Source organism: Sorex fumeus, unplaced genomic scaffold (genome assembly GCF_029834395.1).
Source record: "Sorex fumeus unplaced genomic scaffold, SorFum_2.1 ptg000008l, whole genome shotgun sequence".
NCBI lineage: Eukaryota > Metazoa > Chordata > Mammalia > Eulipotyphla > Soricidae > Sorex > Sorex fumeus.
This window is the reverse complement of record NW_026606065.1, coordinates 67094787-67108392: the sequence shown is the minus strand read 5'-3', so window position 1 is coordinate 67108392 and position 13606 is coordinate 67094787. Positions and strand designations below refer to the sequence as shown.

Below are 13606 nucleotides of genomic sequence, written 5' to 3'. Positions count from 1 at the left end.
TTCTGAATTAATTAATTATAAATTAAAGAAGCTAGGCTTCCTTAAAACTTGCATAGTTTTTCTTGATTTAACTGAGACATATTTCCTACTCTAGAAAGTGCAGAGCTATTTTATTCCTTCTGTTGTATCATTTTGTTATTTTACTCTGGCAAACAATACTTTAACCTCTGATTCCTGTTACATCAACAGCACCTCTAGTTCCATTTTCAATGCGAAGCATTCTGTACATAGGCATACCCATTTATCAATATCATGGCTTGTTTCACCTCGTCAAAAGAAAAAAAAAAATCCAGTAGCATTATTGTCTGTACTCAAATCGTCTGCAGCATGTCTAAGTTTATTCCAGGTACCTAAAATCATAAATGGCACACATACTTCTTTCTTGCATAGCCAAGCAGTATTCAGTGATTATATTTCCTTCTCAGGAATTATTTCTCAAAACTCTCAACTATTTAAGAAAAAAATGCTTTGTGATGTTCACAGAGAATAATAGCCTTTTTCTCTACACTATTTAAAACTATTGTACATTTTAGTTAAAAACAGACTTTTTTTTTTCATTTCTCTGCCCCTCCCAATCCAAGGAATTTCATCTAATCACTTAATTCCTGTGGAGAAAAACAAGGATTTGCTTTTTCAATCTCATTGATATTATCCAGTTCCTTATACATGCTATGCTTTTCCCTAGACTCATAAAAAATAAAGCCTCACACAAATAATGGATATACATTTTTAGTGTTAGATAAATGAGACATGTGCTAACTTCTTAAATAGTAGATCACTGTCACTGTCCCTGTCACTGTCCTCCCTTGTTCATCGATTTGCTCAAGTGGGCCCAGTAACATCTCCATTGTGAGACTTGTTGTAACTGTGTTTGGCATATCAAATACGTCACGGGTAGCTTGCCAGGCTTTGCGGTGCAGGCGGCAAAATACTCTCTGTAGCTTGCCAGGCTCTCCAAGAGGGGTGGAAGAATTGAACCCGAGTCAGTCGGGTTGGCCGCGTGCAAAGCAAACACCCTATCGCTGTCCTATCACTCTGGAATTAAATGCATTATCCATGAGCATTGAGTACTTTTACATTAAACCCTCTAGTGTTTTTTTACCCTTGTAGAAGCATTAACATCAAGTTGTGGTCATTTGGAAAAGAGTGGTTTGCAGAGCCATGCAGGTCCCTTCAAATGTTGAAACAACTCATTATATCATATCAAAATAATCATAAAAGTTAGTATCACTAACCCATCAGAAAAATGTTTTAGTCCTGGGAAGCTGTCAGGCTGACAGGAGTGGATATAAGTGAATTTTCACTTGAATTTTCAAATGCTATCATAGATAATAAATTCTTGAGTCAGTTTCCTTGAGGAAACAGACACTTTCATTTCATTTTTCAGAAAGTGTGTGCCAAGCTTTCAAGTCTGAGTAGCCACAGATTGTATGACAATCATTCTTGCAAGATAAAAATAAAGCATCCAGCTCAGCTCTCAATTCCAACCATTACACGAGTCTTTTCTTGTTGTATTTAGGTACACAGCACTATGTTTCATGGGCATATTCTGTTTTGCATCTAAGATTATTAAAAGATGCACTCAAGGACAGATATTTAATAAAACATTTTTGTCTTTTATCAAAGACATTTTAAGCTAAAAAGCAGATGATTTTATTTTGCTGTTGTTAAAGAGAAGAATACATACAAGGACTACTAATAGTTTTGTAGCACTGCCCTAATTCAGGACAAAGCATCCACAATCTTACCCACAATGTATCGGATGGTCTGTGCAGTTACAAACACAATTTTAAAAAAGCAAATACTGTCTTAGGATCACAAGCAGTAATAATTTTAACTAATAGAAAGAAAAACCAAAGAACCTCAGGAATCCGTAGTCCATAGGACCATAACCATAGTCTGGAGGCTCACCCGTGGGATAAAAGTTATCCTCATTTAAAAAATACTCACCAACAAATTGACCCAAATCTAAATCTAGTCTTTTTCGATATGTGAAATCAGGATCCATCCCATCTTTATGCAATACAATCTGAGACACACACTCATCAATTAATTTGAAATACTGTTGCCTAAAACCAAAGAAAAGAGTAAATGTAATTCTATTTATTAAAACTTTAAATCAATATAAAAGGCTTTTTGGGGATGCGTAATTTCACATTCAATAATTTAGCATTAGTTTCAACAGCTGACAAAACAGATTTAGCCTAAGAATGAAAGCAAATACAATTGTTATTACTTTCCTCCCATTGATTTTAAATTTTGTTTTTTTATAATCTTTAGCCTACTTAATGTACTTTAGAGATGATTTTCTTACAAAATCAAATTCTTGGCTTAACACATAATCAGGACAGAAATAGTAAAATAAAGTAAAATATGTTTACAAACAAGTCTACAGTAGACATCAAATTTCATCATATTGAAATAGCTACCATTAACCAACTTGATTAATATAAACACTGCCACCCAATTTGTTTTTTTCTAAAATGTCTGTACATTTTTTAAAATCATTCAGTAAACTATTTTTAGTAAATCTGGTCAATGAAGGGTTGGAGTAATAGTACAGCAGGTAGGGCATTCGCCTTGAAAGTAGCCAATCTGGGTTCAACCACCAGCACCCTGTATGGTCCCCTAAGCACTTCTACAAAATTCTCCTAACCTTAAGTTAAAGACAGAGTCCTACCCATAATATTTAGAATGAAATTTCACAAAAGCTAAACTGAAGGTGATCCCCCTGAAAAAAAATGGTTTTATGTTCAAAAATCTTGGGTTCCCTCACAAAATAGCATTACAAGTGGAAAGAGAAAATAGTACTATTTACTGAGCATGCTATCATATGCCATATATTCGGCTAGGAGTTTTACTTATATTACTACATTTCATCTTTATCACCACTCCCCAAATTAAGTGTTAGTATCAATATATAGCTTCAAGTACGTACATGCAGACAGGTAAATAATTTAAGCTTAGAATGGCTAGGATATAACCTAACTTATTTTTCCTAACTTCCCTTTTATATTAGCATCAAACACAACTACATAAGACAAATTCTGACTTTGCAAATGCTAGTAATAAGCAAAGTCTAGGACACTCCAGGAAATTTGTAAAAGGAAATGAATCATCCCTCTGCCAACAAGAACCCCCAAAACTTATCCATCCCATGATAAACTAGTAATTCCTTCGTATATCATAGTTCAGTGCTGGTGAATTTCACAATTTTATTAGTGACAGAAAATATTAGAATCCACATCTTACCTTACTAAGTAATCATTTCGAATCAGCAAAAGGTGCTGAAGAATAGAAAGAAAATATCCCTCTGCTCTAGTTTCCTTAACTATGCTCCATATTGTATTGTAAACATCATGCACTTCAGTAAATTGGTTAAGGATCATGTGGAGTTATTTATCTTCACACCCAACAGCAGCACTAATATGGCCTCTAATCCCTGCAGGTCTGTGAGATGATCATGTGTCTCCTGTGTCTAAACTAGGCATCATATATATTTCACTGATGAGGATCACACTGAAAGGCAGGATTCAGGACAGTGGGAAAAATCAGTGGTGATGAGGAGTTGATCTCACACTGCTTAGCTTACTCACTACAATCAGCTCTAATGACATTGGATCCTGGAGGAGTACCAACCAGGAGAACACGTGGAGAATTATCTACCTTGAAAAAAAACCCTCAGAACTGAAATCTAGTATATCACAGAAAAAAAGAAAAGAACTGCAAGCCAACAGTTAGAGACTCATAAAAGGTGTAGCACAAGAATGAACCAGCAAGTTAAGGATGACCTCTCCTACATGCTAGAAACTCTTGTGAAGAGGAGGCTGGGTCAAACATCAGAACAAATGTGCAAAAGGTCTATTTAATCAAATCCACTCATGGACATTCACAAGCCACTCAGCTATGCCTGTATTCATAAGGCACATATATTGATAGGAAAGGTTTATACCAGTATCTTTTTAAGAAAAACCTGATTTTAAATCTGTTTAGAGACAGCATTATTTTCAAAGTTTAGTACTTTAGGGAGTGAGGTTACTTGGAGGTTGGTAGTAATTCTACATATTTGACAAAACTTCAGAACAAAAGGATATTCAAATTCAGCTTTAATATCATCAAGGCGATGGGAGAACTCAATCAAATCTTCTTCTTTATGCTCATCAAAGACTTTAAGTTGGATATCCAGGCCATCATTTCTAATATGCTTTAAATTCTAGAAATATCAAATAGAAATTATGAAGTTTTGTTCTTAGTAGTGCCAAAAAGTACAATAAAAAACACATAAAAACAATAAGCCAGTCAGCTTGATTTATAGAATTTAAGCATAGAAAGTGTTAAATAATACTTAAATCTTATCTATATTTCAAAAATAGATCTTCATACTCAAGACTTTTATCTCCCCAGACAAATTATTCTTGAAAGTAATTGATCTAAATTTCTCCCTACTTGAATACTCCTCACATTTAAATATTAACAAGGAGGCTGCAGGCCACTTACTTCCAATATCTCTTTCAATCCACAACGCATAAATTCATTTCTGATATGAAGCCTTAAGTCCAAATCATCGGGAGATGTAACAAGGGCATTGATGAGCTGCATACACGCCACCTACAATAGATAACACAAGAAGAATTAGGCTTGGTTTGCAACTTTAAATGGTACTTTAATATCAAATATCTTTCACAGGAATGCCTGTTAAAATAATTTGGGTGTAGGAGCCAATGTAATAGTACAGAGGGCACTTGCCTTATACATGGTCGGCTCAGATTTGATCCCCAGCACCACTATGGTTTCCCACAGAGCCTGGAGTAAGCTCTTAGCACTAGCAGGGATGGAACAAAAACAGAATTTTGAGTGAAAATTATTGTGATTATACATAATAATTGTAGTGAATTCTAGTTTCACATTATAGTGATATGGGGGAGCAGGAGTCCTCCCAAGCAGTGCTCAGATGGTGAAGGACCACACCTGGTGCTTCTCAGTGGTGTTGCTCAGGTACCAGAAGGCCTAGAGTAAACTGTATGCACGGGAACCATGTGATGCTGGAGGTCAAACTTGGTTTAGGCAACCTCTGTGCTATTGCCCCAGTGACTGTCTGAGGACTTCTGAGCAAAGAGAGAGACAGAAAAACACTAGGTTTTGCTGATGCCTAATGAATTAAAGAATTAGCTCAACCAGCTGAGCATATGCTTTACATATAGGAGAGTCCTAGCTTCAATTCCCAGCATCATATGCTATACCACATACAAGTAGTATACCTTAAAACGACCCCCAGCACAGAGTCAGGAATACACCTAAGCACTCCTGAGCGTGCCACCACCCCAAACTAAAATTAGCCCTAACTGGAAGTTCAGTTCTTGCACAAAAAAGCGATATTTTCATACATATGTAACATAAATTAAGCACATTGCAGTTGAAATGCCACACCTATATTATGAATAACACTTGCCAAAAATAGAACAAAATTTTCTTTTCATCCTTGAAACAAACCAGAAAAGCAACAAAAACCCTCACGTGTCCTGATTTTGTAAAAAGGGATGTTATCATCAAAACCTGCACTAAGGAAAAGATCCCATTAAAGTTATTTATCAAGCAGTGTCTCTATACTTTAGCAAAAGTTCAAACCAAGAGCCAATGAGACAGTCCAGAGGATAAGGCACTTGCCTTGCATGCAGCCAACCTGGGATCAATTGTAGGAACCCTATACGGTCCCCAAAGCCCCACCAAGAGTGATCTGAGTGTGAGCCTAGAGAAAGCCCTGAGTACCACAGGTTATGGCCCCAAAACAAAACAGTTCAATACTCCTGTATGTTTTACATGTGCATGTGTATATGAAAAAAGGCATATTTTTAAAAAAATCATAACTAAATCCTTTAAGTTGCTCTTTTTTTTCATGATTTATTTAACAATCCATCTTTCAACCAAACCTTTCATCTTATGCCTGGCTGAAATATCTATTTCTTCATCTAAAATCCATATAACAAGGCAAAAATGATTTTCTCTAAAAAACATCCATTTTATTGTCATTGATAACATTCATTTTCTAAGTTGTTTTCTACCAAAGTCTATCCAAAAACACCAGCCTATTGATCAATATGTTGAACCTCACGCTGTTCCCTAAATTGTCTTCTCTCCAGAAATCAAGGTATATATGAATTTAAAATCCTGTTTTGGATTAAGGACAAACAAAAAACTCAGTTCCTGCCGGTGGAAAATATATCCTAATTGTTGTATTTGGTATCTAAACAGTGATACCTGACCAGTATGCCACCTCTGTCAAAACTTAAGTTTAATGTAGAGAGAGAAAAAAGTACCAGAACGAGGGAAGGGGAAGACAAACAGATCTAAAAATAGGGGGGGAAATGAGAAAACTTTAAACAGAGTCTACTGTTCAACTACAGGTTCACCCAGCTGTAACCAGCTTATGTCAAAAAGCCAACTTTTTAAAAATGCTTTCTTTCCACTATCTTGTCAGATATTACCTGGTACTCACAATCTTTTCAGCAAATAAAAGACAACAAAACAAAGAGCATATAAATAATGTTTCTGGGCAGTGATAAAAATTGAATCATTCTTGGTTACCAAGATTCTGGGGAAAAGGTAAAAAAAATTAGAAAACTCAAAAAAACTGCTAAAAAAGAAAGCAACATGAAAATTAAAAGATCTCATAAATAGAAAGAGGATATCTGTAGAATAGTAGTACCATAAAACTGAGCTGCAAGAAGGAAAAGAATAATCCAATTATTTTGAGATATTCTAAAGAACTTAGGAAACTTTCCTCCAAAATCATAGAAAATGATTTTGCCTTAAAAATGAACTTAGTTCTGTAAGATTTTCCCAATTCTAATGGTAACGTGCTATAAATTCCTCTTTCCATGTATTTTTTTCGAGAACAATGCCCTTTTTTTCTACCAACTGTGCTCAACGAAATTGATAGAAGGTAAAAAATTCACATCTTTCTTTTTTTGTTGTTGTTGTTTTTGTTGTTGTTGTTATTTTAGGCCATACCCAGTAGTGATCACGACTTACTCCTGACTCGGAAATCACTCAAGTATTATTCCTGATCAGGGATCACTCCTCATGGGGTTCTGGGGAGCATAGGGGTTGCCAGAGATCGAAACTGGGTCAGCTGCATGACTGGCAAGCTCTTAACCCACTGTCGTATCTCTGAGGCCCAGAATTCATGCATTTTTTTAATCATTGGTTTCTGAACCTATGCTGGACAAACAAGTTTAAGTATGAAATTTGAGACATAACAATCATGTCTGATGCCTGAGCCCAGCCACATGGCTGCTGCAATTTCTTCAAAGGCTACCAGATGCTTTCTTCTGATTATGCTGAAGAAACAGACTGCATTGTAAAAGCAGCAAAAGTACTCTTTAGAAAGTTCAATCTTTGTTCAACATGTTTCCTTGAATGTAAGTAGATGTGTCTATGAGCAAAATGGTGGCAATGCTACATAAAAAAAACCAAAAAGCTTCAGAAGCTAAATTAATATTGTAAACAAGTAGCAGTAAAGTACTAAAATAAATTTTCTATCTGAAACTGTGAATACATATTATCTGGGCCTGGAAGACACAGATTACACTGCCATTCATCTTCCCTACCCCATAGCAAAAATCATCTGTCTCTCTTTGCACAATCAAATTTAACATTTATCAAGTTAAAATGAGTAAATGATGCTTACAGAGAAATATTTTGCCTCCAGTGCAAATAAAGAAACTCCAAAGAATTTTACATTTACATGTATTAATTCAGAATAAAAAATAAACCAACTGCATTATGTAGACAACACAGAAGTAGGAAAGTATATCAGCAGATATAAAGTTCTACAGTTTTATTTATGCTTCCAATTAAATGGTCTGTAAGTGATAGATACAGTAAAAAAAAAAAAATTAAGTCAGGACTAGAGGTAATAGCAAGAAATAAACCGCACAGTGCATAGGGTTGTAATTTATGCACAGGAATACAGAAAAACAAACCTGCATTTTTAAATATTTATTCAGACACTCCCCCTGAAACAGCATTAATTTCTTTTATACTATCCTATGCATTTTGCTGAAACTACCACTATTGCAATTTTCTTATGACACATTAGCAAGCTTTAAATTCCTGAGTGAAAGCTTCCTCAGGGCAGGAGTGTATTTTATTCATCTTTATAGGCCTAATATTTGGCCTAATCCAGAGCATAAGCAGTTACTGAATTATTAACTGGGTAATTGGCTATGAAACTCTGCAATTACCTCTGGGATGTTTAATTTATCTCTCAGGTGGTCCACTGTAGCAGGAGTAAAGAAAAATACACAGACCAAATAAATTGGCAGTAAATTACAAACAAAAATATTAACCACTCATTTATACTAGGTTTAATTTATATAACAGTTAAGCTTACACAAATATTCAATTCCTTTCATTTGGGCCAAGTCATTGCTATATTATTTCATTTATGCTGAACATTTGATTCATAGGATTCAGTAGTCCTACTGATATAAATCTCAAAAAATTCATAATCAGGGATCAGAGAGATAGTACAGCAGGTGAGGTATTTGCCTTGCACAAGGACATACTAAGTTCAAGCCAGCACTCCATATGCCCCCCCCCCCCAATTCTACCAGGAGTGGTTCCTGGGCATAGCTGGGTATAACCCACAAAACAAAATATTCATAATTAAAAACTGTAAACAAATTGATCTTTAACCTACTGAAATGTTTCAGTCATCATGGAAAAGACATTTTTTCCTACACTCTGTATCCTTCATTTTTGGTCATTAAACATAAGAAAATTTATTTGTAATTTAAAATAACTTTAACAGTGATTTGGGGCTGGAATAAGAATATTTTAAAAATAACAAATCAGCATGTGACAATCATAGAAAAACTTGGATTTTGTCTGGGGAAAACTAAGTGGATAAATTTTGATTATGTTCAGACTAAAATAAAATAAAAAAGAAATAAGCTTGGTTAAAATCCACAAGACATTTTACCCTATCATTTACTTCAAAAATCTACCCAATATTATATTTGTCATATTACAAATTTCAAAGTAAATTAATTATAAATCAAAGGAGATTTTTTTTCTACTCTGTCCTGATACTTTAATTACTCTCAACTATCTATATAATGGGTAACTCGATTTCTTTATTTTTTTAAAGGAATTTTCTTCTACTTTCTAAACTTGAGAAAAATAAGATTCAAATTTTCAAGGATCCAATCTGAATTAATTCAATGAAACAATGATTGAAGTAATTTAGTAATGAAAAAATTTCACTATCTTTGAGTAGCACATGAGATTACAATTCTCAGTCACTGATTTGCAGGAAGCATAAATGGCCAACAGACCCCATTGCTTCCTTTGAAATTCATCAGGATGTTTAAGCTGAAGCCACACTTCCTGTGGATTGCTCCCAGTCAACTTCTGAACATGGCAAGAATACTAAAAGAGGCATCATCCTGAACACGCGGGACGTGGGGTTTTAAGGGTTCACTAACCACTTTGCTAGAAATTTTTCAGAACTGCATGGCAGTCTCACACACTGCCATCCCTTTACCTGGGGTTATGCATGCATTTTGCATTGAGCCTGAAATCTCAAAGCCTCTGCAAACTTCCTTTCAGGTTCCTACATATGCATTGTCCCTTGTCCCTTGCATGTCAAATCTCTTCTCAATGGACAGAGATTACCACAGCGGTTATTTTACAAAGCAAGTTTCAGCAAGAGTGCCCTTTCCAAATTGGCTGATTCATAAGTACCATAACTGAAAGTTCATTTTTAGCATAAAATTTTCACTTTTCCTCATTACTCTAAATGTGACCACCTTCAGAACTTTAATATGTAGCCATGAGAGACTTACTAAGACCAACATCACCATTGGATATCTGAACATGTTTGGAACCAATTTTTCTCTAGTAACTGTTCCAAAAACACGAACGGCTTGGATTACAGTTGTCGCTTATGCTCTTTTGAAAACTATATTACAGATTAGAGAAAAATTTACAGTTAACCTAGGAAGACTTACCAAGCACTCTTGTTGGCTAAATCCTAAAGAGATTTATGTAGGTCACCTCCTGTCCACTGTAAACACTAAATATTAAAAAGCCTGAAATAGGATAGTTGCAAAACAACGTGATCAGCCTTGTTCATTTAAAAAACAGTTCAAAATGGCAAATTTTATATGTGTTTATCTCTTTCCCTCCCCACCACAGAAAAACAAAACAATGGCTATGCATTTCACTTGTAAGTACAGAAATAATAAGATCTGAATTATTTTTGCTAGTGATAATGAAAACAGGAGGTCCATTGAAGCAAACAAATCTGTAGCTTACTAACAGTAAATAAAGAGTGTAGTAAGTCAAATTTTGTGAAACCATGGGACGATTAAATAAAAGAATTTAGATAGAACTTACGTAATCAAGCTTACACAGCGGGTAGGGTGTTTGCCTTGCAAGCAGCAAACATGGCCTACCCGAGTTCGATTCCTCCGCCCCTCTCGGAGAGCCCAGCAAGCTACCGAGAGTATTCGATATGCCAGACACAGTAACAACAAAGTCTCCAATGGAGATGTTACTGGGCCCGCTCGAGCAAATCGATGATCAACAGGAGGGCCTTTACTTTACTTTACAGATTGGTATCAATGCATCAAAGTCGAAAGAATGCATCAACAAAGTTTTGTTCTCTGAAACAAGCTTCCCCATTTCTTCACTTCCCATGTTTATCTCAGACAAAATCATTGCTTTTTAATCAAAAAACTGTTGGAAAATGTGTTTTCCCTTTAGTCAGTAACGAATTTAGGGAAAATACTCCATAGAATCCAATCAACCATGACCAATGATGGCTTCAATCCATTCAATCTATATCAAGGTACAGTGAATGTAGAGGAATGTCATCAAGGGCACTGGTGGAGGTTGGGGGAGGACGTTAGCAGTTTACTCTCTAAAAGACAATTCTGATTTTTTTTTTTTTTGCTTTTTGGGTTACATCTGGCAATTGGGTAACACCTCAGAGGTTACTCCTGGCTCTGCACTCAGAAATTATTCCTTGCAGTGCTCAGGGGAGCATATGGGATGCTGGAAATCGAACCCGTATTGGCCACATGCAAAGGAAACACCTTCTCTTATATTATAGTTCCAACCCCTCTCTGATTCTTAAATTTCTGCCAAAAATGCATGTAGAGCCAGTGAGGACCCTTCTCTTGGGTAATCTTCACAGGATGAGTATAGCAAAACCATCACTCAGGGTAGTGAAGGTGTCCCCCTACAGTGCATATGGCAATACTATCAGGATAATAGCTCTTCAGAGCAAGCAGAAGGCATATTTGCAAATGAGATTCGGGTTGCAAGTTTTTCAATTCTCTCCATCATGTCTCCAGGAAAAGAGAAAGAAAAATCAGAGAAAAGTGGGTGGAAGGAAAGGAAAGGGAAGGGAAAAGGAGGGAGAAAGGAAAGGGAGAAGAGGGCAGAGTGGGAAATAATGAGAGAAGGGGGAGAGGGACGGGAAGCGGAAGGCGAGAGAGAAAGAAAGGGAAAGAAAAAGAGAAAGAGATGGAGAAGGAGAAAAGAGGAAGGAGAAAGAAACCTGGATTCATTTTCTTCTGAATCAAGAATCCCAGCCAAGGCTGGACAGAGAGTACAGCAGGTAAGGCACTTGCCCTATGCACAGCCAACCCAGGTTCAATCACTAGCATCCTATGTGGACACCTGGGCACAGAACCAGGAGTCAGCCCCCAGAATCGATGGGTGAGAGGCCCAAAAGCCAAAATTACGAAACAAAGAATCCTACAGTCAACAACCATCTGGGAGTCCACAGTAAAATTATTTTTATCTGGCCATCACTGACAAAATTTTGGACTGGGAAGACCCAAAACGGTTAACAAGCATTTCCCTCCAAAGGCACCACGTGCACCTATGTGACAGGTGACAGTCAACCTCTTGCCAGAAACACCGTGACTTGTTTCTAATAACCAGACATCAGAGATATTCACTTTTAAGGAACATTGCCCTCACCATCATGCAGTCCTAAACCAACTACGTGAATCTCTCCAAACTGGAGATCTCCTGGGTTATTCTGGAGAACTTCCCAGGAGGAAAAAGAGGGGGGAGGGGGGAAGAGGTGGTCCAATTTGTGTATGCTTTACAAACAAGCCCTACAATGAGTTGGCCTCTTGGAACAGGTGGTAAAGCATATCCTGATTTTAAATGAAGTGACCAAACATGTCACACTAGCCCTAAGAGATACCCAGGTCAGCCTGAATAACCCAAAATATCCTACCTTGCTGAAAGAGGGAAAATCTGAAGAATTATTTATGCCCAGGTCAAGTACAAAGGTGATCAATTCAAAGAGTTAGGAAGTAAGCTTCTGAGTGGTCAAAGGGAGTTTCTGATGGTTTATGGACTTTGTTCGGTTAAGACATCCTAAGCGTGGTTATGATCTGGAGAGCAGGCCCACATCAGTGTGCAGTGTGGAGTCTTGCCAACTAACAGTTTTCATTAAATTCCCTGTGGGATGACTTCAATGGCACCACAGTCTGCATTCATCAGAGTAACTGTTGTCCTGCCTCTATCATGAATTAAGAGCTGTATTTCCTAACCTCACAGTTTCTATCCTAAAACACCACCCAACACAACTGTTAATTAGGACTCACATAAAACAAAAATCCAGGGCCAGAAAGATAGTATTACAGGGACAAGTCACTGGCCTTCCACTCAGCAAACCCTAGTTCAATTCCCAGCAGCATACACGGTCCCCTGAGCACTGCAAGAGTGATTTCAGAGCAAGAGCCCTGATGGGCTAAGCCACTACCCCGCTCCCCGCACTCCCAAATACAAACTGATACTTAAGTTAACGTTACTACTGTGGAAATAAAGCTTATATTTGACCTCAAAGCCCAAATCCTGTAAGAGAAATTACAAAGCAGACCAATGTATTAGTGTATAACATTTTCATTCCTTTTCCTGATAAAATCTAAAACAATTCTCTTAGTTTTAAGGCAAACAGCAAAGGTTTCAACAAAGTTCAGAATCTAGATAGCGGTTCCATTACTTTAGTGCCTAGCTTTTTAAACTATGGATTGTGACCCCGTATATGGTCATGGAAACTGAATGCAGAGGTTATAAAATATTTTGGCAATGTTAAATTTTGTGAATGAGCAATAATGAAAATTCAATATTTATCAAAATCTAAGGTATTTCTGGCAGTACTGGCATTGTTATATTTCTCTGATGAAAAGGAGCCATGAGGGGAAAAAGTTTAAGAAGTTGTCCTGTAGTGAAGTCCTGCACCAAGAGAAAAAAAACGCAATGAAATGAAAGGAAATATTAAAGATTTAAAAAAAAAAATTAAAAACAAAGCATGGTGGCAACCACAAATTTGTTTAACCAATTTATTCTACTCCTCGTCTTTAAAAAAAAAAAAAAGTAAAGTAAGTAAAAGTAAAGGCCCTCCCGTTGATCATCGATTTGCTCGAGCGGGCCCAGTAACGTCTCCATTGGAGACTTTGTTGTTACTGTGTTTGGCATATCGAATACGTCACGGGTAGCTTGCCAGGCTCTGCCGTGTGGGCAAGATACTCTCGGTAGCTTGCCAGGCTCTCCGAGAGGGGCGGAGGAATCGAAC

General features: G+C 36.8%; 1 protein-coding gene across 4 annotated transcripts in view; it reads right to left on the bottom strand.

Annotated features, from left to right (window-relative positions):
• Positions 1-13606, bottom strand: part of DIAPH3 (diaphanous related formin 3) — a 553005-nt gene that overhangs the window by 351890 nt on the left and 187509 nt on the right. For all 4 annotated transcript variants that reach the window (XM_056109828.1, XM_056109829.1, XM_056109830.1 and 1 more), the window contains 4 exons: positions 4498-4608; positions 4095-4213; positions 3253-3369; positions 1951-2069 (listed from right to left, as the gene is read on the bottom strand). In XM_056109828.1, coding sequence (XP_055965803.1) covers positions 1951-2069; positions 3253-3369; positions 4095-4213; positions 4498-4608 — 466 coding nt within the window. The remainder of the gene's footprint in view (positions 1-1950; positions 2070-3252; positions 3370-4094; positions 4214-4497; positions 4609-13606) is intronic.